General features: G+C 35.8%; 1 protein-coding gene across 2 annotated transcripts; it reads right to left on the bottom strand.

The window, feature by feature from the left end:
* Window positions 1-198: 198 nt before the first annotated feature.
* LOC129268983 (cytosolic Fe-S cluster assembly factor nubp1-B-like) lies at window positions 199-19,690 on the bottom strand. Of its 2 annotated transcripts, XR_010294745.1 has the most exons (11): window positions 19,515-19,690; window positions 13,457-13,558; window positions 12,472-12,605; window positions 11,532-11,633; window positions 7,677-7,767; window positions 7,118-7,272; window positions 6,142-6,252; window positions 4,825-4,927; window positions 3,420-3,503; window positions 2,487-2,859; window positions 199-2,178 (listed from the first exon to the last, which is right to left on the bottom strand). XR_010294745.1 is itself a non-coding variant. In XM_064105159.1 (10 exons), the coding sequence occupies exons 1-10, from the start codon at window positions 19,543-19,545 to the stop codon at window positions 2,813-2,815; spliced, it is 960 nt and encodes a 319-aa protein (XP_063961229.1). In that variant the 5' UTR covers window positions 19,546-19,690; the 3' UTR covers window positions 199-2,812. The 2 variants fall into 2 exon arrangements, 1 of the variants encoding a protein (XP_063961229.1); XM_064105159.1 differs by having other exon boundaries at window positions 199-2,859.
* Between the last annotated feature and the right edge of the window lie 4,304 nt (window positions 19,691-23,994).

The following is a 23,994-nucleotide window of genomic DNA, read 5'->3' as shown; positions in this document are numbered from 1 at the left end:
TTGGGGCATGTTTTGAAATCAAAAGCAAATTTTATAAAATTAGGCTTTAATGGCAGGAAATAATTTTCATGTGGATAAACATTAAACATAATCCTTGGCCTTGTGGGAAGACCCCTTGAGCACATGGCCAAGCCCAGACCATTCAACAACTATAAAGACAACATAGACGAGTCACAATAATGAATAAAGAGCAACAGGTCATTTGTACAAAATATTTCTTATTTAATATTTACCATGAGAAAAACATGTTCATTTTGTTACTGCAGTTTCACAAATTGATCTGTACCACAGTAAGATATCACGATCCATATCAAAGCATTCCAATTACTGCAAACAATTTTGGCTCAGTCAATTATATGGAAGATAAGAATAATTTTCACAGCATAGACTTTCTAAACCTAGGGCTGATTTCAAAGAGTCAAGTGTGACCAATATTCATGCTTAACCTATTAAATAGACTGGGTTATTTTGACTCTCAACAAGACTTTGATGGAAGGGGGGGGGGGGGTTGAGTCAGGCCCTACCCCTCCATCGGTTTAATTTGGGGCAATGGTTCCATGACATTTGCTCTAGCGACAATTGCTCTGCTCTAAATTCCACACACTAATCAAATGACCAACTTCAACCCTGGGCACTTTAATACTACTATGTATACCCTACCCTAAACCTAACCAGCAACCCTACCCCTACATCTTAGACGAAATTAAGCCCAGAGCAATTTGTCACAGGAGCAAATGTCACCGGGACAATTCCATAAAATAATCAATGTTTTTGTACGTCAGATCCCAGTTTTTCCCCACTCTTACTTCACTTCGTGAACAGCCCAAGCCATAATTTGAGAGCATTACAACTTTTCATCCAAATCAACAAAGACAGATCACTTCCGGAAGGTCTAACATATAGGGGGTGGGATGTATGAACTTAATGGAATTGCCCTTACAATATACAAAGGCTGTGCTTGAGTCTTGGCAATGGAAGATTGCTCACTCAGCAACATGATAACTACATGTATGAAGTATGAAATCTAAGCAATGAAGTTATCTAATAGAATAATCAAAGGGTTTTTATTTAAGAAAGGAAATGCCCATAAATTGACAGGAGTCGCTAACCAGACTATTATTAGTACAAAATGAATTCATAATTCTAAAAGGGCCTATAACCTCTGGAGAGCATTTCATCTACATTTTAATGAGATCTGACTACTTAACTTGATTTTGATTGGTTGAGCACCGTTACTATGGTTACATGTCAGATCATGAAACAGCACTTGTCGGATAAAATGTCTGACAAGTTCTTTCATGAAAATGCTCCCTAGTCATGAATAATTATACTAAAAGAGGAAGAAATCAACAAAATCATAGACACATTCCATGAAACAAATAATGATTTCCAATGTTTGTTATCTAGTTAACCCTAATAAGGCAGGGGGGGGGGGGGGTAGCCCCCCAACATTTTTGGCGATAAATCCGTCGCGTAACTTTTGAGACCAAAATTGCGACCCCCGGGTATGCGGTTCCGAATTTACGCATCATTTTGTATGTGCATGCAGACCCGAAATTGCTAAAAAGCGTGAATTTGTGTGCAAATCCAATGCAAAGTTTTTTTAGCCAAAATTCATAAATGTATCATTATTTTTCCTTTTACTAATTGAAATCAATTAATTTCATCTTAGTTATGATCAAAATAAACTCCCAAACAATTTCCATTGAAAAAAACAATAAAAAACAAGTCGAAAATCAAAGAAATACATATGAAATTTAAAAAACAATAAAATACATAAGAAAATAAATTTGATGTTAAATTTTTTAAAAGTACATTTGACCAGATTCCTATAAAGAGACTGTGAACCAAAATTAGCATTTTAGGGGCATTATTTAGTTAATTAGAGCAAACTTTTGATTTTACACATAAGTTAGCGTAAATAATTAGCAATGAGATTTTTTGCAAAATTTGATCTTGTAGTTTTATAGATTATGCCATGGATAATGCGCGTGCCAATTTCCGTCGCAATCGCGCAAACGACGGCCGAGGTCATAAGGGGGGCTGAATCAGTCCCCCCCCCCCCCAGTCTTAGGCGTTAAAATAGCCCAGTCTATTTAGGGTTAAATCCTTGCATCTGATTGGTCCAGAGCAATTTAGTTGGTCAAAATAACCATTTGTGTCAAGAAACACCAGGGCCTCATCTTACCAAGAGTTACGATTGATCCAATCAATCGCAACTGTATGGAAATCCATCCATACCATAATTTTCTCTACCGGAAATTTGCGCAATTTCCTTAATACACAAAGAGAATCACACCGAGTCTTCAAGAGAACGTTGAAAGTATGAATACACATCGTATCTCGAAAATATTTTGAACTAATCTGCATGTTGGATGCTGACGTTGCTGGCCGTCCATAGTTGTGATTGATTGGATCAATCGCAACTCTTTGTAAGATGGGGCCCATTATATCACAGGGATGCCAGTCAGTTTTACTCACTGGGCCTGAAATGAAATGAAGCCAAAACATGCCAACGCTCCATGTGTGCGGGATACTATAAAGCCTGAATATAATTAAAGCCTGTAAAGTTGTAAGGGCCTCAAGTCAGGCAAAAGCCCGAAAACTGGCATCTCTGATATCAACAAATGTATCCAGAAAGGGAAACACAACAGGAGGTTCCTTTGATTATCATTAGTCATGATTATATTCACATATTCATGATATAATTTATTACTTCACTAAATTTAGACTCCACAGTCGTCCACTGTATTCAATCCAACATGGCAGACAAACTGTCCAGTTTTTTCATAAAATTTGAGTCTTCCTTCCGTCATGTGCAATCCATTGTCTCTTCCTTATTACAGTATGACTTTACCCCTAAAAGAAAGATGGCATATAGATGGGAAAAAGTGATTATGTGTTTCTTAAACGTTTATCAAATGGATAATGCTTAGATCTTTATCATGGGATTTTTTTATCATTGTGCATTGACTTGTGGCCAAGGAAATGTTGACATGAATCATGATGGGGGGGGGGGGGGTAACTGCCCCCTTAAATTTTTGAAGTGATGAAAAAAGATGAGGAAAATAAGAAAAGGAGAAATAAAGAAAATCAACAAATCAATAAAGGGAATGGAAAAGAAATGGTTTGGTTGTGTATTTCCACGGAAGGCCACATTGCATGTCAACATGATGAAATACAGAGAATGTCAATAACGGCACTTGCCATAGCGACATGTGACTTTTCTAAGTTGACTTGGCAAGATGAAATATTGTATGTTGTTAATATAATAATGCTCTCAACTTGACATGACAAAGATAAAATATTTCTCCATCTCATGGAGTCAATGGCTCTTAAAATCTCCAATATTACAAGAAGTAATTCTTTGATAATACTAAAATACTGTATATGTAAAGCTTCCGTAATTTAATACTTACTTTCAATAATCTCTAGATAAGCTTGAGTGGCTGGTGAATCAGGTACCTCATCAAAGAATGAATTCCCCTCATCACAGCATTTTCCTGTCGAAAGCAAAATACGTAACATTAGGAGGCCATTTTATATGGTTCTTCAAAAGTTATGCACGTCGTGACCTTCTCATGTGCCCGATTAGATAATGTATCCCAAATTCCCTTTTTTAACATAATTAAAGTTCATTTTTCCCTAACCTTAATTAGATTTTGTAGAAAAAACTGTTGAATCTCCAACTTCCTGTTTTTATGATTCATCTAACATTGCCAAATAATGTCACCTGGATTTTACTAAGTTATCCTTATCGTTCATTTTAAAATGTAAAGCATTGTCTAAATCTAAAATACAGAATATTTGTCTGTAAATGTATTGCAACACAGATGACATTATAGCAGATGGAATTTTTCTACAACTGTTCACTAATCTATACAAGATGTCAATTTTTTCCCCCTTTTTTTTCTTCATTATCCTCATTCAGAGGTACTTTATTCTTCATATTCCTTTCTCATTTTAACAATTTCTTTCGAGGCACAGTGCATGTAGAGTTACAAAACAAGTTACATATAAACATGCAGTAGACATCAACTATTTAATCTAAATGTAGTAGATGAAATTTCTCTATCGGGTAGCTCTTTGAACATTTGAATTAAACGAAAATTGGATTTAAATCGCCATATTACATAAAAAAGTTTCTCTTTCTTAAAACTCATACCCAATTGAATATATATTAAAAGCTCTTCCTTGCATCTTATACATGACATAGGATTCGTGTATTGCACAAGATGTCCATTCTAACACATAATGACTTCCTGAATATTGCAAAGTTGTCTTGTTAATTCATTTTTCAACGTTAAAAGCATTGCCCATGGTACAGAACATCCATCTCTAACAACGTAGATAACAAGGTAGACCAATGACATTTTCTCTTTTCTACAACGCTTCAGAGATTACCTGTACAATACTACAGACTGATAATGATAATAATAATGCAGTTCTTATTTAGCGCATGTCAGACCTGAAAGGACTCTCAATGCACTTTACAGAAATAAAATCATACAACATAAGGAATTACTTAGAATAACACTTAAACAACATCAACATCAATCCGTTACATATGGCATGAGTATTGGGAAAGGTCTATTTGAATGCTTCATTAAAGAGAAATGTTTTAAGTTGGGATTTGAAGAGTCCAGGATTATTTTGTGATCGGAGAGTACTGGGGAGGGAATTCCAAAGGGTTGGGGCACTGTAGGAGAAGGACCTTTCAACATGCGTCTTAGTTCTTAGTCTGGGTACTTGAAGGAGTTGTTGAGGTGATGATCTAAGTGCACTAAACACACATTGATAAAGAGGGGTGAGGAACATGTTTACCTATTCTAGGATCAAGAGGGAGCTTCCCAAGGAGTGGAATCTTGAGATCTTCACACATCTTGGACGCTCCACCAGTTGTAGGAGGAAATATCTGGGATTCATTCTGAAAAAAAATTAATAATAATTAATGATAATAATATATAGCGCTTTATCAATCTACGACTGCTCAATGCGCTTCACAATTATTATTACCCCGTCACTGGACGTCACAATACGATTAAACTCTTTGGTTCCGTAAAAAATAAAGGTGAAATACACGCATAGCTTGCTGGCTACATGTGCAATAATGCCCGCCCCTAACAGTCCAATGATATACCTGGGGGTGTTTCACCAACAGTTAAGTGTGACCTAGAGTCATGCCTTAAAGGAGATGCTCCGGGCTGAAAATATATCTAAATAAATATAGTAAATTTCACAGAATAACTTGCTGAAAATTTTATCAACATCGGATAACAAATAGGCAAGTTATTGAATTTTAAAGTTTAGCAATGTATTGTGAAAACAGTTTGATATATGCAAATCATCATGAGTATTCATTAGATGGACTGACGATGTCACATCGCCACCTTCTTTTTCTTTAATATGTTATGACATGAAATCATAATTGTTTAATTTTTTTTCATACATGTGTGAATGATATGTCTCCCTCGTAATGAAATAAGTTGCAGCAATGAATATCTAATGCACTTTTGTTATTCCAATTGAAGGGGAAAATATGAATAAACCCAAGTTCATATGATAAAATACAAAAGAACAAGTAGGGATATGACATCATCAGGTTGCTCATTGAATATTCATGAAGACATGCCTCGAACTGTTTCACCGGAATAATGCAAATCTTCAAAATGCCATAATTTTGTTATTCCTTGTCCGATTTCGATCAAACTTTCAGAGTCTTGTTTGTCTGATATTTCTTGATCTGTTCAAATCATATTATTTTCAGCCTGGAGTACCCCTTTAAACGCTGACACACACACAATAAGCAACGTGCAGTTTTATTGATTAATGCGCAGTAGCGCACTTCCTCTTAGTATAATTTGACGAGTGCAGTGAAGCCTTCAATACCGCATGCAAATACAAATTTAAGAGCTACTCTAATACCTCAGTCACATTTGCTCTACAGAGGCCGTACAGCAAGTTAAAACAGCTATTTTAACATTTTTTTTTGTACCAGCTACATATAGGTAGTTTGAATAAAAATGAACGGTTGTTTTCAACTCGTCGTGCGGCCGCCACAGTGTAAATGCGACTGAGGTATCAGTCACACTTAAATCTTTGCGTACCACCCACCCCCTGTCACCTTCTTTTGTTTCTTACCTTGCATTTGGGGCAGACAAAGCCGCTCATATTCTCCACAACCCCTATGATAGGAAGCTGTACTTTACGACAGAAGCTGATCTCTTTCCTCACATCCATTAACGAGACTTCCTGAATCAGACAACAGTCACAGAGATTAACAAAATGTGATCACAATACCCTGACAGGATTTGAGAGTACTTAATCCTAACAGGAATGGCCGGGGGGGGGGGGGGGGAGGGTGCCTAAAATGCCCCCAGCATTTTTTTGGCAACAAATCTATAATGTGAATGCTTCACACTGTGTCCTTCCGTTACTTTTTTCTTTAATGTCTTGTGCGACTTTTGAGAACAAGTTTGTGACGCCCAGGTACCGGGTTCTGGAAGTACGCAACACTATGTTAATGCATGTCAGACCCCAAATTGCTAAATTGCATGTACAAAGCCAATGTAATTTCTGTTTCTAGCTGACTTCATATCTGCCAGTACTTACTGATTTGAAACAAATTTCATTTTGTTTATGATCGGGAAAGAGTTGCCAATGACTCCCATTGAAAAAAAGTCATAAAACATAGAAATACATAAAAAAAGACACTTTCATATTATTTCTTCATATTTGTTTGATGAGAGTCCCACAATAGTCTTTAAAGAAAATAAAGAAATAGCACTTGAAGGGCTTTATCTATAGATCTATATAGCCAAATTCATATTTTAGCATAATCAATCAATTCAAAACATAAATAAATAATTTATGTACAATCAAACGTACAATTTTGTATATTACATCACGAGTGACATGTTAATTTCCAAAGAAACTCTTCATCTCATCATTTAATTAATTCAACAGCTTAAAATTCTGACAGTATGAAGAAGAATTATTCCTTCAGATAAACTCATTTTCTCATTTTTATTTTAAAAGAACATATTCCTGTTATGACTATTCACAGAGAAGCTTTTGGGGGGATGGTGGGATCACCAATGAGATGAGATAAGTTTACCTGAGGAGTGGTGATTATAACAGCTCCATCCACCCCAGCTCCTTTCAAGTACTGGACGATAGATAGATGCTCATCGGAGGTACCAGGGGGCGTGTCTACCACCAAGTAATCAACATCTCCCCAGTCGACGTCTCGTAAGAATTGCTTGATTAAACCTGGCAAAGTATAGTGATGAGAATGGTCATAATCGACGACTTCATAAATCATACCTGCCAACTTCTGAAAATGTAAAATCTTACTTAAACAAAGAAAACAAAAATTTAGTTTAGGGCAATGACATACTAAAAACATACTGCACATACTTTACGAAACCTTATTTTTGCTTTTATTTTGCTATTTTGATTGAAAGTAGTCTTACCAAATCTAATAAAATCTTACTGGTTGGCGGATATGCGATAGCAATCGTGGCATGAGTCACAACAGTAGAAAGCGAGCATTAGCACATAACAACATAGAATAACATTGAAATATTGAACAGTACACGGCTCTGTCGTACAGCTACATAACCAACAAACATTTCATCACAAATTAAAAAAAAAAATGTGAATCTGATGATTACCATTTTTCTTGGGTCCTCTCCAAATGACAGCATCATTGGGACTATTGAGCAAGAATCCAACAGACATAACACCTAGATTGTCATCTACATACTGGATTAACAAGAAAACAGAAACAGAGAAGCAGTTAATAATTCATTCTGATCATTGCATGTACAGACTGTCTTAATATTATACCTGGGGCCTGTTGCAGAAAGAATTGCGTTTAAACGCAAGTCAATATATCAAGCGCAAGTCCCGAATAAGGGTGCTTCATTGGCTGAAAATCAACTCTTTCTGCAACAGGCCCCAGATAGAGACAGATTTGTATACAGACTGGATTTTTATCATGTTATCAAAGTTACAATGGGAGCTAACTGGACAACACCACGGCCCCGTCTTATAGAGTTACGATTGATCCGATCAACCTCAAGTATATGGAAATCCATCATTGATATAATTTTTTTCTTTCGGAATTTTGCACAATGAGAACAAGAGAAGCATACTGAATTTTCCAGAAAACAGTGAATGTATGAATATACATGTATCCTATCTAGAAAATATTTTGAACAAACATGTATTTTAGATGTTGACGTTGCTAGCTTTCAATAGTTGTGATTGATTGGATCAATCGTAACTCTTTGTAAGATGGGGCTAATGTTTCATCACTGTGTGATCTCTTGTTGACTTCGTGATAGCTAGTTAATAATACAGAGTGCTATAAAAATGCAGAGAACATATATATATATATATATATAAATGTAAACAGGCATCCACTCTTTAACATGACTACTGTGTCTTGTACCAAATACTTAGGCGAAAAAATGACAAGACGATTTGACGTTGCTGTAGACCACAATTTAATACGAGTTTTCGGCCTTAGGCCTTCTTCATGGGTTCTATTTTAACAAAAACGATTACCCCACATTAGATACATATATATTTATTTGTATATATTTGTCATGTTTGTACATCATATGTGTATGTTTGTGTATATGTACATATGTATGTATATATATATGTATAAGTGTATTTATGTACATAGATTTATATGCGTATGTGCATGTATGTATTTGTATATGTATGTATATGTATGAGCATATATTGTATACGTACGACGTCATTGTTACATATGTTATTATCAGTTATTATATATGTTCATGTATATGCCCATATTTCCACCTGTTCCTCCCTCTATACTATTGATATGTTTCGTTCGTTTTTGTTAAAATAGAACCCATGAAGAAGGCCTAAGGCCGAAAGCTCGGATTAAATTGTGGTCTACAGCAACGTCAAATCGTCTTGTCATTTTTTCGCCTATATATATATATATATATATATATAAACCTATGATAGAGAAACTAAAATGTTTTGAGAGGAAAGGCACTCATTTTGCTACTTGATGACCTAATTACTGTGGTATGAAAGTATTGAGTGATGAATTAGTGTGTTATCATTAAAGTTAGTCTATATTAAAAGACTACTTTGTTCAGAATGATGCCGCTGGGTTTTAAAGGTACTTGGCCAGATTTAAGTACTGTAGTTGAGGAACGAGGTACTATTAAGGCTTTTGGTTTGTATCTGCTTTGAAGGATAGCATGTCATAATGTCTCTAGGAAAGAAATTTGTAAGGAAAAGAAATACAGAATTCTTCTCTGTCAAACGCACTTTGCATGGTCAACTTGATTTACTCCTCTGGGGCATTGATGAGCTGTATCCATCCAAATCCTGATCCAATTGAATTTCTGCATTCTGTACATACATGACCCCGCACAGACGCAGAGATCTAATCTCGACAATTGCAGCTCAAGAATCATGAAGAAGCGATTTGATTATATGTCGTGGAGGCGCGATAGCTCAGTCGGTAGAGCGGGGGTTTCGGATTCCGGTGACCCGGGTTCGATTCCCAAGTGGTGCGCTAGTGCCCTTTGGTAAGGCATTTATCCTCATTACCAGGTCCCTCGGAGAGGACCTTAAGCTGTCGGTCCCCTGGTTGCTTGCTCACAGGCATTCATGCTTTCTTAGCAGTCAGGTAAAAAACCTCGATATAACATAACATGTCACAAGAAGTAACCCTTGAAATTTTGCACAACCAACAAGGTCTGAATATCCCAGCCTACTATCCCTCAAGGCAGCATCATGCACAGACAATGGCATACTGTTTAATTCAAGCAATTGAAAGAGTTCAGGCAGCAAGAGAAGAATCTCACTCTGGAAAATCATATGGAAACACTGATGCCAGACACATGGTCAATGTTGCATTGAATACAAGATAGGATCCAGGGATGTAGACGAGGCCGAGGGAGAAACCTCTTTCCCCATAGACTTAATACACATGACTCGGTCTGAGGCCAAGGCCAAGGCCGGCACAATGTGGCCTTGAGGATGGCCTCAACTATATCTGTGAAAGGAAATGGTCTACAGCCAAGTCAAATATCATATCTGCTGTTCAAAAGAAACACCAAGATCAGTGGACCGATAAGGTTGAGGGATTATTGCTTCAAGCGAAACGTTTAGAGTTTATGAGGCTCGAGGAGGAGATCTCACAGGGAAAAGTGTAATCTATGACCCACCATCTAAAGTTTCTCAGTTTTTCAGGAAAAGGCCATATCTATTGACCATCTCCCTACTCTAAGAAATTTTCAAACACGGGGCAAAAATTTATCAATGATTGTAAAATTGTGCGGCAAGCCGGCAACAAACAGACCCTCCTGAATGTACAATTATGTTTGAAGCAGGTCAGGCATAGACAGAATAATGTTTTGAATACAAGACCAGTGTCTTCAGTCGTCACTCATCAAAGATTATACGATCTGTATTTTATACCCAAAAGGTCACTAACTCTATTGGTGATAGAAAATAAATATTTAAGATTTTTTTTTTTCTAAAATAGGGATAAAATTGAGTATTTCATGACTCTGCCTATTGACTATCTCTGGGAAAGGACCTGGAAAAATTCTACATTCTCTATTTCATCATGAATACTCAAAAGGAGGAGACTGAAAGTATTGAACTTGCCATCTCTTGCCTACAGACGTCACAGAGCGGACATGATTCAGGTGTAAAAAATAATGCATGACCATGATGACCTTGATACCTCACACGCTTTCGACCATCTACCAGGCAGTAAAACTCATGGTCATAAATATAAAATTGAAAAGAAGCAAGTCTCCTCTAGGCTTAGACACAGCTCCTTCTCACAGAGATGCATCAACGAATGGACCTCCCTTTAAATGTAGTCGAAAGCCCATCTGTAAACAGCTTCAAATCCAATTTGTTGAAAGATTGGAACTCCAGAGAAGAGAAATTTGACCCTAATAAAAGTTTTGCCCGTCCATGCTCAAATGCTGTACAGCGCCGTTAAATGTGTATGGAATTCTTCATGAGAAGTCGTGGAGAGGCAAAGTTATAAACTTTAATGCCTACATCCAAGGTATTAAAAGATCATATGGAAAATGTTCACAGAATTTGGGAAGAACATGGAATATACAGAATTTCATGGAAAACACACATTCCTTAGGCTAAAAACAACTCAAACTATGAAAAATTAATGGGAATCATGAATATAAAAGCAAAATACGACAGAATCCTGTATTCATGGAAAATATGCCTATAAATTTTTTTGTAGTGTTCACAAGCAGGTATTCGTCAACCTCTTTACAGAGCAGTGTTTGTGTGATAGTAAATTGTTTTTTTTTTGGTCACATGTTCATTATTTACAGCTGCTTTTTCATGATCTGTATATGTTACCTAAGAATATGTAATAATATATATAGAACACTCAAGAACACAGTATTGTCGTTTACAAAAAGGAAAATTAGAGACTGGAATCAAATCTTGAAGTTATGAATACATTCGAGCTACATTATAAGACTTACCACAGGGGACCATCCTGAACCACTCTGATGCACCTGTTCGTTATTCAATCCCATAATCCTCGGTATAGACGGTCCGCAGATATCAATATCTAAAACAGCAACCTGTAACCAAAAAAAAAGGATGGAATCTCAAGTGCGAATCAAATATTTTTCCCCAACAACAGCTTTAATATGTTGAAATATCAATGTAATTCAATTTATATTCAATAAATTTTATTTCAATTCATTCATTTATTCTAGGCACGAGTCAAGGATTTTAAAACACCAGAATTCATCCAATGTGATTGGAATCCGGTAAAATTTTCCCATCCCGGTGTTTTGATGAAACATGTGACAGAAGCATATGATAACTGATCTGAGAGTAAAAATATTTGGTATTCTTTCATTTTGAGCTCTCTCACAATATTGATGCATGTACATGAAAGCATGAATGACATGTCATATTTTCTAATTCAATTCTTGGTCTACAACCAGATAGTCTTATATCAAATCATATTGGCTAAACCCACTTGGCCTACAATAAACTTGGTCTAATTAAAGTTTGGTCCAAATATCATCTGGTCTAACTCATTTATTCCAGAGCTCACATTTTCTTATCATTTCCAATTCGTCTACAAGTTTATAATTTTGGACTTCATCAAATTTGTAATTTGGTTCATAACAGTTCATCTGACTACAAGACAAAGTGGCATAAGACCAAATAGATATTATTCCATATGGCTATAGCTGAACAAAAAAAATAGTGAATGGGCTAAATGTTAATCAGATCGAATGGTCTATAGACAATATGGTTGCAGACAAATTAGGATGAGGCATAAAAGGATGACACCAGGGAAGTGGGAGTTAGAAATAGACAAATTGTAGTTGATCAATCAGCAATTCACCACCTTTGGTCGCACCCAATTCGATTATCCACTTTCTGTTTTGAATGGCTCAGTACCTGTGTGTTTTCATCTCGAGCCATCCCCCTCGCGAGGTGAGAGGTGAACGTACTCTTGCCAACGCCACCTTTCCCAGACAGGATCAGCAGCTTGTGTTTCACTGAAGACATTCTCTCCTTGATCTCTGCAACAGCTGGAAAGAGTGAGAGATAGGATAGAAACAGAGGAGATAGAGAAGGGGTAAAGGAGAATAAAAAGGAGAGAAGAAGAAGGAAGAGGAAGAGGAGAAAGAAGAAGAAGAGGAAGAGGAGAAAGAAGAAGAGGAAGAGGAAGAAGAAGAAGAAGAGGAAGAAGAAGAAGAAGAAGAAGAGGAAGAAGAAGAAGAAGAGGAAGGAGAAGAAGAAGAAAACAAAGAAGAACAAGTAGTAGTAGAGGGAGAGGAAGAAGAATTTTAATTTTTATTGTCCATAATTAATGCAACTAAATACATAACGGAGATTCAGGTGTTCGCACAAAACAATTTGGAAAGTTTCATACACACAAACAAAGACTACATGTACATGGTTTTCAAATTTCAAAGGATTACATACATAAACATTAATCAATAACCAAACATAAATGATGACATTAAGAAATGGTGACACTGTTTTAAGTGCAGCTCTTAAATGTACAAATTGATTTAAGAATAGAATTTATAAGGAGGATAAAAACCCCATAAAATTATAAGAGTAGAAGAAAAAAAACATCAATGCAATCCTCAGGCTTCAATTCAATTCAATTCAATTCAAATTTTACTCCCTTCATATACAATAAAAAACAATTAAAATATTTACATCACGTATACAATACAATATAGTCAATAAATCAATACAAGAATGAGGATCAGCTGGGAAGTCCAATGGGCTCTGAATCATTCCAAATTCGCTGCACATCTGGAAATATTCTACTTTGCGACCACCGATACTTAGATCCGGCACAAAGACATTAGCCTCCAGCTTTCTTGTGGCAAGCAAATAACATTTTGATACTGCCAGTGTCACTCACCTGGGTCTAGTGTGGGTTTAGCACTGCTGCATATGTTCTGATTTGGGCATCCTTGACATGCCGATGCCTTCCCAGCATCCTCACTCCCCGTTCCTGGACAATCTGCAATTACAATTTATATTTCAAAATATTAATATAGAATCTAGAGCCAGACCACTCACACAAGTGCGAGGTTAGTATTAGTATACTAACCTCGAATACAGAACCGCGTTTGGCGGTTGTTTTGAAAACTAGCGCCTTAGTACTAGTGGGTCGCGCGTGCTGAAGTGGCGTCCACGACACACGAATTCTATGGCTTGATTTTTCTGTGCGTGGCCGGCGGCATGTAATGAACCCTTGAGCACTCATTCAATGAACAATGTTATGATGTAACATTGTTCTCTGTTAGTACTCCATGTCTGGCAAAATAAGGTTGGCAATGTTTGGCTTATTTTCTCTTTTTCTTTGGAACAAATGCTTGATTGTTTGACACTGTCAGATTCCATTACAGCTAATCATCATAACTTGGTTCTTCTTTTAATTATATTTTCTAAATTAAAAATTGAGATTGAAAAATGAAAATTTTCTTGCCATATTACTTTCCACCAATAGAGGGCGTTCACAAAATATGCCCAAAATTCAAGTTTTTGAGCGCTCTGGTGAATACAAAAATGATTCCCAAGTTACTAATGAAAAATAAATTGCAACTGTTTGGAACTTAGTATTTTTGGTCACAAAAGTGTTACTTTAATGATTTTTAAAGTGTGTGTTGTGTACTGCATTGGCATAGTAGTCCTACCTGTAGATTCCCCACAGGCAGGATTGTTGCAGTGAGCAAGTGCCCTCGAGTGGATCTAGACTAGAGGTCTAGCCAGAGGTCAGACTCAAGAGTCTAACGACTTTGCGGTTAAATTTCTTAAAAAAATAATATATGATAAAATTAAAAAGAAAAAAAAAAAGATTTTTTGTTTAATTTGTGTTGTAGAGTATGTTGCTAGATCCATCTAGTTTTTAGTCAATCATTTTTTGTATTCAAAATCTAAAACTTTTTCTTAAAGATCCAGACCGGACCCGAAAATGAAATTGATAAATTATATACCAATCGAAAGCTTATAAGCTACTAAATACAGCAAGGTATGCTTTATGCATTTTCACCGCTTCCCAGCTGAGTATTTTGCTTAAGAATATTCCAATTATCGGGCTTCGAACCCCGCTTAGAAAATAGGCTTTATTGTGCTTTTCACCTGCCTCGAGACCGTGACGTCAAGTTGTGTAAGAAGCGTCGTGATTCCATAGGTTTGTACACAGAAAAAGTGGGTGATTTTTTTGCTTTCCAGATAACGCATTTCATTCTCTTCACTTCTATCACAGAGGGATATCACATATATTTTTACCCACAAGCTTGAATTTATGAAATCTACAGTTTTGAACTAGTTTTTGCCATATTTTATTTCCTGCTTATTTGGCGCAGATTTCAATTCTATCTGCATTTAGATTATGTATAACAACTTTTCCTGACATAGCAATTTAGGCCCAATAAGAGCCAAACAAAGAAATCACAAAAAAGGTAGTGAATAGTTGCAGGTTTACAAAAATTTGAACAGTGAATAATTTTGAGTGCCATTTTCATCTGAAAACGAAAAAAAAAAAATGGATTCATAACATGGAAATGGAATAAAATACCCAATGCTTTTGTACACAAACCTATGGAATCACAACCCTCCTGACACAACGTGACGTCATCATTTCCAGGCGACGTGGGGGTGCTCAATCGAAGCGTACTTTGGAGGAGCAGTTTCTTTGATTTTTATTTTATAATTTTAACTATTGGAAGGAGATATATGTAATATTTTTGGTATCTTTGTATTGTATGAATCATTACCTTTATTTTGATATATGATTGTTTTTACACCGGTCAGGGTCTTTAAATTCGCGCAATCCCATGCAAGTGTTGAATGCGCTGTGCCTGCGATTTTCCTGTGCATGGCGGCATGTAATGCACCCATAGGTGGCCCTGGGGTGTGGAATTTACATGCATGCATGTATACATGTAGTCACGTATAGTATTACCGGACACTTTACTGCGTACAAAAACAATTTTGTATCGCAAGACTTCCGCAGTTCAATTTCACAGAGCAATACATAGAACAAGATTTCAAAAACAAGGCGAAAATACCCAACTTTTACCGCCATCTTGTTTTCTATTGTTCTTCGCCAACGTTACAGACGCGTGCGTCGGGTAACGTTGGCGAAGAACAATAGAAAACAAGATGGCGGCGTAAACATCGGGCAAGTCTCTTCCGTCTATTCATGATATTTTTTTTGATGAATTCTTCTTCAAAAATAACAACGAGAGCGTAGAAATGTCGGAAATGAAGTTTTATCCCATGTACATCATGATATAGCCATTATAGGTCTAGATCTTTTAGAAGGAAAGTAGAAATCTCGGGGGTGAAAGTTTCAGGTTTTGGCTTCCTTTGTGTGGGTCTATGAGATAGAAGCCCTGGCTTCGTATGAGAGTAACCTTACGTTAGTAAATGATTTTTACTCTCTAGAAGCCGCCTGGCTACGCCTGGCTAAGTAAGTGCGACGCGATGCAAAGAAAACGGTTGGTAAATATGAATAATTTCATCATATTGTCCATAATATTAGTAATAGCAAGTGCGAATTTTTCTTGATTGTATTTCCTCTAGTTGTCATTTTTAAGGCACTGAAATAAAGGTGTCCGGCCATAGGATAGGCCTCACTCCTAGTACCAATGAGGTCCAAACATTACATGTATCATTTCTAACCAAAAATACTACTGATGTCGCCTATGTCTGAGGTCCATACATGTAATGTTTGGACCTCATTCAGTCATTGGTACTAGGAGTGAGGCCTATCCCACTCATGGGATCAATGCATCTCGCGTGCGAAGGATTCATATGCACATGGTGCACGCGAATTTTTCACACCCTTTTTACTAAAATAACTAAGCCATTCCTTTTAAAATAATGTTTCTAATTGTGCTATGACACTTACCGAACCATATGGATCGTTTCTTGTCTTCTCTTTGGTGTGTTTTTAAGAAAAAAAATGCATTTTCTCGTGATCTTCACGTAGATACCGCAGGATAATTGTGGTTGTAAACTTTTGCTTAAAGAGGGCGCGCGATATTATTCACAAGATGTTTGTTTACGAATCGACGGTTCTGCAGCTTGTACTGCTAGCTGCATTTTAGACGCTCAGCATTATTTTCCTCTTTCTGTTTTTTTTTTTTGCTGTCAAGCGGTATTTTCTATTGTAGCGCCATCAGCGATGATGAAATGTAAAGAGTCGCCTTGAAATGAAGAAAAATTATGTCACATTAATTCGTTAGTTTGTTTCCTATTTTTTTTCACTTTTTTCTTCTTCCTCATCTATGATCAAAGGTGAATACCTTTTTTTGATATCTGTTCTAAAAGCTGGACATTTTAAATATTTTGTTCAAGTAAATAAATCAACAGGATAGTAATCAAAATGCGATAGAGCTGCCCGAGCTGAAAATTCTGATACAAGGACTTGAAAATAAAACATTCTGAGCACTTTTTATAACCATGATGGGGAGACCTATATATATATATATATATATATATATATATATATATATATATATATATATATATATATATATATATGTGTGTGTGTGTGAAGTTATACATGTACTACAGCTTTGGCAACTCTTTTATTTAAATATTGTGTGAAAGATATATATATATATATATATATATATATATATAACAGTCCCCAAAACGTATTTTTTTCGTGTTAGCTTAAAATGCTTGATTTATTTACGCCTATATATATATATATATATATATATATATATATATATATATATATATATATATATATTATATATATATATATATATATATATGAAATAAGCTAACACGAAAAAAATACGTTTTGGGGACTGTTAAATAAGAATTCATGAGTGGGATAGGTAACTATCTATTCTATTCTTGTTCGTTTTCTATTATTATTTGTGTGTTGTGTTTATTTTTCTTGAAGCACCAAAAGGTGGACATGTCCGCTAAGATATATTAACGAAGTCACCATTATTATCACAAGCTAACGGATCAATTAAAATGCGAGCGTGAAACGTGAGCTTCTTTTTTTCTTAATTCAGTCTTAACGATACTTTTTCATCATATTTTAAAGGTGAATCTCATGATTCAAAATGATAAATGCTTGTCGCACGGGCAGAAATAGCGGGACCAATAGTTATTTTCAATATTCCGAACTGCATTCTGGACGTTAAGCGAATTTGTATAACAATTAAAAGGGTAGGTCTATTTACCTTACAAATTATGCGAGCGCTGAACTTTTGGACATTTAAACCTCAACAAATGGACATTTTTAAAATATGAACAACATCATAAATGTCACTTACAAAAATGATGCCAGCGCGAAGCTCGCGCTTAGAGTTTTTGATATTGATGACAGGACTGTATCTAAATGAAAAATAATGCGAGGGCATTTGCGCTTAAGATTTAAATTTGGGATTTGAAAAGTCCGACAGATTACCTATACTTTTAAAAGAGGAATGACCTCCAGAATTCAAGCGCGAAGCGCCAGTAGATTTATGTTGAAGTTTAGACCTAGAACAGGGACGTTGAACCTTTATAATCATGAAAAAGATGGTATTTTTATAAATAAACTATGGGAGTCTAATTTTGTTTTAGTGTTAATATTCAGATCTTCAAACTTGACATTTTCCTATCCCCTTCATTATCCCCTCTCCTTCTCCCTTTCCCCATTTTCGTTCTCCCTTCTTTTCTTCTCTCCCTTTCCCTTCCCTTTTTCGCTTTTCCTTTCCCTTCTTTTCTTTCCTTTCTCCCTCCCCTACTCTTTTCTCGCTCTTTCCATTTTTCTTTCCCTCTCCCTTCCCCTCTTCCTTTCCTTTGTTTTCTTTCTATTTTATGGTCTCCTTTTCCCTCTCTCTCCTCTACCTTTCCCCCTCCCTTTTCCTTTCCCTTTCCCTCTCCTTTTTTGTGCAAACATTAACACGAACATCTTGCTTCCTACACACACACACAAACGCCCGCAATCTAACACACGTAATGCGAAACAATCGGGACATTATCATTTTGTTCATACATATATATGTATATTTTCTCAATGAACATTTTCATCTATTTAAAGCTTTGAAAATTATCAAACAATGATTCCAAAGGCGAAATCTCAATGATCATTAGAAAGGTACTTTACCCATTTTCATTTTATGTCATTGTGATTATTCCATACTAAGGCAACATATTTTGGATATAAAAATACGTGAAGGATATGTTCCTCTTCTGTTTTATACTTTAACAGAAAACATTTTGTTCAACCAAATTATGATTTGTATTTCCAAGTTCCATGTAATATTTTCATTGGAAAATCTCTTAAAGGTCAAGTGCACCCCAGAAAAAATTGTTTGAATAAATAGAGAACTATGTTGATTTTTGGTACAATTTCCTATTATGCGCCGACGACTTGAATCGAGAATGTTCGATAGGAAAATTTCGCATTTCGATTGTTGTTTGCGTAATTTCCACCGCAGTACGAAGGATGACTAAGGACGGACCGAGCGAAGTATCCTGGTTGAGATTTGGAGGTAAGCGATAAAAACACTTTAATAAATAATTTATAATTGCTTTTTCATAAAAACTTGATCATACGATCAAGATTAACATAGCGGACAAATATTGAAAGGTTTGGCGTAGTTTAGTCCCTCACATTCGTGTGATGAATGAAAACGTCAAAATGCACTATGAAATCACATGTGTTGTGCGAGGTTAGTATACTAACCTCGCATGTTGTGTGAGTGGGCCTATCCTATGGCCGGACACCTTTATTTCAGTGCCTTAAAAATGACAACTAGAGGAAATACAATCAAGAAAAATTCGCACTTGCTATTACTAATATTATGTTTGGACCTCATTGGTAGGAGTGTGTTAAACTGCCTCGCCTAAAATACGATCGGTCTATTCTGACAAACACAAAAATGAACGAATGGGGATGGGCAAAAACAGAAAATCATTGCTCGGAATTTCAAGTAGGCCTATATACTTACGTTCTGGTGCATTTTCTGGAACTTCAGACATCTTGTCTTAAAGATGCGCTGGGCATCGAGGGAAAAATGGTAAATGCGTTTTTATTAGTTGCTAAAAAGGTTAATAAAAAAGGGTATCGTAGATCATTTCTGATACGACTACGTCCAATGGCCAATGTCGAGTTTCGACCGAATTGAACGGTAGTTAGACAAAAGTGGGCGCGCTTGAATTGGACATTGTCTATCTTTTGTCGCTCACTTTTCATTCAGTATTTTATATTGTTTGTTGTGGTCAGCCCGCCCCCCCCCTCAAAAAACAAAAAAAAATAACAATAATAATAATAATGATGATAATAATAATAATGATAATAAGGATGATGATAATAATATAAAATAATGTTGATGATGATGATGATATGATGATGATGATCATGATGATGATGATAATAATAATGATAATAATAATAACAATAATAATAAAATAATAGTAATTGGGAGAAAATGAAAGGGAAGGAAAAGGGGTTGAACATCATTTTCTGATTATCATGATTTTTATTTTGAAATGGGAATTTCAGCTCGATTGCGAACTTTTTGTTCAATATAAATTTTGACCCATATACGACCTTAGCTGTGCCCCATAATTTGGGCTCACTGACCGACCCCACACCCTTCTCAAAACCAAAAGTTTAAATCGGAGATGTTCATTTATCAGTTATTTTATTGAAGCTTATTAGAGCCTCATTATATGCAAAATTATAATAGACCTTTTGAAAACTCAAGTGAGTAAAAAACAATAGAGAGATGATTTAAAAAAGTGATCCTCATTTCGCTCGCTTGCTTAATAAAAGCATCATAAACAACGAGATTTATATTAGCTTATTATGGTAACGCTTAATTCAGCCGTCATCATCTTTATTTATTTACTTATTCTCACTCGCTTCTATTCTATTATGGGGATGGGGCGGTCATTTAGAATCATCATTACGCTGTCAAAATAAAATCACATTCGACAGAGATATGCCCAGCATAAGCATTGCCAATTGTTTGATAGAATTAATTAATGCCTCGTCCTTTGCTCTTGGCATCAAGTTTATTTTAGCTGGTTCGCAATCGTGGAAAAATTAAATAATTTCGAGCCGTTTCTATAATATTTTGAATAATTATCATTCTGTATATGTATTCGATGGGACATTGCAGGCATTTGAAACCGCTCAAGATGACAGGCATGGCAAGGCTCTTATAAGGAGTTGATTACCCTAACAATCAGTTGGCTGAAATATAAACAGAAAAATAATTAAAAGAACATGATGAATGTTTGATAAAATTTGTCAAAGAAAAATGAATTGTCACTGACTTTTGATTTTGTGTGGTCACAGACGAACACCTCCTGTATAATCGTATATGATATAAATTCCCCAAAATGCAATATTTTCTATTAAAAAAAGCAATTATATTGCGTGGTGGCTATCATTAGAGAGGAGAACCTCGCAAATGCTTAATTCAAGGACTCCCTTAAATCTAACCTAACATTGTGCAAAATAAGTCCTGCCTCATGGGAAGCACATGCGAAACCAAGACCGGAATGCATGGAGACAGCACACCAAGAAGGCAGCAACTTCAATTCAATTCTTTTATTTCATTTCCATTCAAAACATAATACAAAGTAATACAAAGTAATATAAAGTAATACAAATCAAGTACAATTTTACAGAAGGGCATTCTTACTTCGTAAAAAAAACAGAAAAAACAGTATAATATAGAGCATAAATGGAAATGAGGGGGATCCACTAAAAAGCAAAGCTTGTAAAGTGTGGATCCCCCTTGGAAATGAAGAAAGTATAGTAGACTTATTCTTATATGCGTACATATATGTATTACAGGAAAGAAAAAGAGAACAAAAGAAATCATACGGATGCAAATATGATTACTGAACAAATGCAAAGCTTTTCACACAAAGAGGTCTTCGTAGTAAAGGATGTGTTGCGCAAGACAGAAGAAAGGAAAGAAGAAAAAAAACCGAAAGAGAGAGAGGATGACAAGACATAGAAGACAAGACAAAACAAAGGACAGGACAGTACAAGACAAGATAACTACTTTATAAAAACAACTTCTTTTGAAGTAAGACTGCTGATCAAGACAGGAAAGCTATAAGGCGTCGGAATAGAAAAGTGAGTACGCGCACAAATCATGATGCTCCATGCATGTGACCAGGGTCCCATCTTAAAAAGAATTACGATTGATCCAATCAATCGCAACTATGGAAAGCCAAGCAAACTCAACATATAATGCATGATGTATATTCATGGCATCGATTTTTTGACAATCTGGTGTGTTCGCTTTCGTTTACAAAGGACATTTTGCAAATTTCCTGTAGACAAAATTATGACACTAATGGATTTCCATAGAGTTACGATTGGTTGTATCAATCGTAACTCGTTATAAGACGGGGCCCAGACCAGGTATTAATATGCTTGTCCCTGATGTGGGAGAGAGTGCCTTTCTACTGTTCTAGGATTGGACTCTTTAGCTAGCAAAGTTTAGCCATGATATCATTTTGATTTTGATAATTTCATACCCCCTTAATTAATGGAAAAAATATTTGTATTCGTCACGTTCCATATTAAAAATGGAATTTAGTGAATTCATCATGAGTGGTAGATGGGGAGGCTGCTCGCATAATGACATCACAAATAAATCTTGAATAATTCATATATTCTTCGATGGATTTTGATCAAACATTCATTAATATTTTCTCTATTTTTCTGCTTATATCGACACCAAACTCATTGTCAGGGTGACCTTCCCGTTTTCAGAACTGGGGCCCGTTGCAGAAAGAGTTACAATCAATCGCAACTCCAAAAATCATGCGCAACTTGATTATCAACCAATCAACAGCGCGCATTTTTGACTAGCCTATTCTGAAACCGCGTATATCCAGATGGGTGTTTCATAAAGCTGTTCGTAAGTTAAGAGCGACTTTAAGAATGACTGGTGATCCTTTCTTGTGGTAAATGATATATTCAGTGGCGATGATTAAGCGCGTAAGAAATGTTCACCAGTCGTTCTTAAAGTCGCTCTTAACTTACGAACAGCTTTATGAAACGGCCCCCAGTTCTCTTCCAATTCGATGATACATGCGGCATTTAGGCGCACCTCAGTCTATTCTAAATCGTAATGCTCGTCTTGCTTTTCATATTAAAAAAACCCTCTCATCTTAAAAAAAATCTTACTCTTGCTATAGACTAGAGTGAAGTGATTATTGAGAACTATAATTTATAACCGTTGATCTTAAATGCAGGGTTTCCTTACATTCCAAACTGAAATCCTGAAAATATGTCTACTGTATCTCAGTTATATTCATATTGATCAGCTCTCACGCGGCACGATTACGTTACTATATTAATGATTCGTATCTTCCATTAAAACATATTTAAAAGACGCAACTGTTCCGTGTTTCACACTTACTCTCGCTTAGATTATTTTGCATAAATAATGAAGAATAATAGAAAATACATATTGCACACACTCCCGCATAAATTCTAATTACGTGCCTTGCCTGCATGCAATAAAAGTCAATCAAGTTATGATTATTTATTCTCTCACAACTTTGATAACATCAAAATAAAATTAAGAAACAATTCTTAAGATTAACTAAAACGGCAACTTGCAAAGGATTAAAATCATTAAAAAGGGAAAAAGGTTTAGTTGTAATTTTAATCAAGAAAGGTTCCTAGTAGGATTCCTACCAAAAATAGGAATTGAACAACAAGAAATCATTCAAGTGATATTCGATTTAGAAGAAACTTCTGTAATCGAATCGTTTGTCGGGACAATACAAGTATAAACGCCGACTCACAAAAATCGATGTGTACGAATGTTTGTCAAGACTTTATCTCTTCATGTTATTCATTTTAAATGGGAACTGCAAGGGGGTTAATAAGAAAAGGGCGGCTTGAATTATATATTGGTTCATGGGAGAAACTGGTACCATCTTATAAGAATCATGTTAGTGACGTAAAGCTACTTTCCCTTGGGAAACAACCGGTAAACCAGCTTAGGAGTTGGAAAAAAGAACTATCGAGGACAAATGATGTACATTTTAAGCGAATTCTGCACTTTTTCAAGGGGGGGGGGGTGTTGGAAGGGATCGAATGAGGGGACCAATGCCTCAATGCCTATATTACATTTTCAATAAGAAAAAGTTATCATTTCTCTTTGTTTTAAGTAAGTGCTAACAGGGAGCTGGTGGGGGTGGGGGGGGGGGGGTTGTCGCATCTCTCTTGAGTGAAATAGTTAAGTTAAAATATACTTTTGCATTTTATGATGGCGCTGGAAGCAACATTGCATATTTCAGAAGTAAAAAAAATACTTTGCAAGTTTTACAGATACAAACCTGAATCTCCAGAGTGTAACAAAACATATTAAAAAAAATCTTTCTTGCCGATATGAATGGTTGGGTGTGCCTATTTTGTGTCAGAATAAGTTTTGAAAGAAAGCGATG

This window comes from Lytechinus pictus, chromosome 10 (genome assembly GCF_037042905.1).
Source record: "Lytechinus pictus isolate F3 Inbred chromosome 10, Lp3.0, whole genome shotgun sequence".
Lineage (NCBI taxonomy): Eukaryota > Metazoa > Echinodermata > Echinoidea > Temnopleuroida > Toxopneustidae > Lytechinus > Lytechinus pictus.
This window is presented reverse-complemented; position numbering and strand designations above follow the sequence as displayed.

Bases quoted from the DNA above. Each gene is read 5' to 3' on its own strand.
- LOC129268983 (XM_064105159.1), bottom strand. From the start codon at position 19,545: ATGTCTGAAGTTCCAGAAAATGCACCAGAAC. The intron at 13,559-19,514 runs GTAAGTATATAG...TTGTAATTGCAG, and splicing joins TCCAGAAAATGCACCAGAAC to ATTGTCCAGGAACGGGGAGT. The intron at 2,860-3,419 runs GTAAGTATTAAA...TCTTTCTTTTAG, and splicing joins TTATCTAGAGATTATTGAAA to GGGTAAAGTCATACTGTAAT.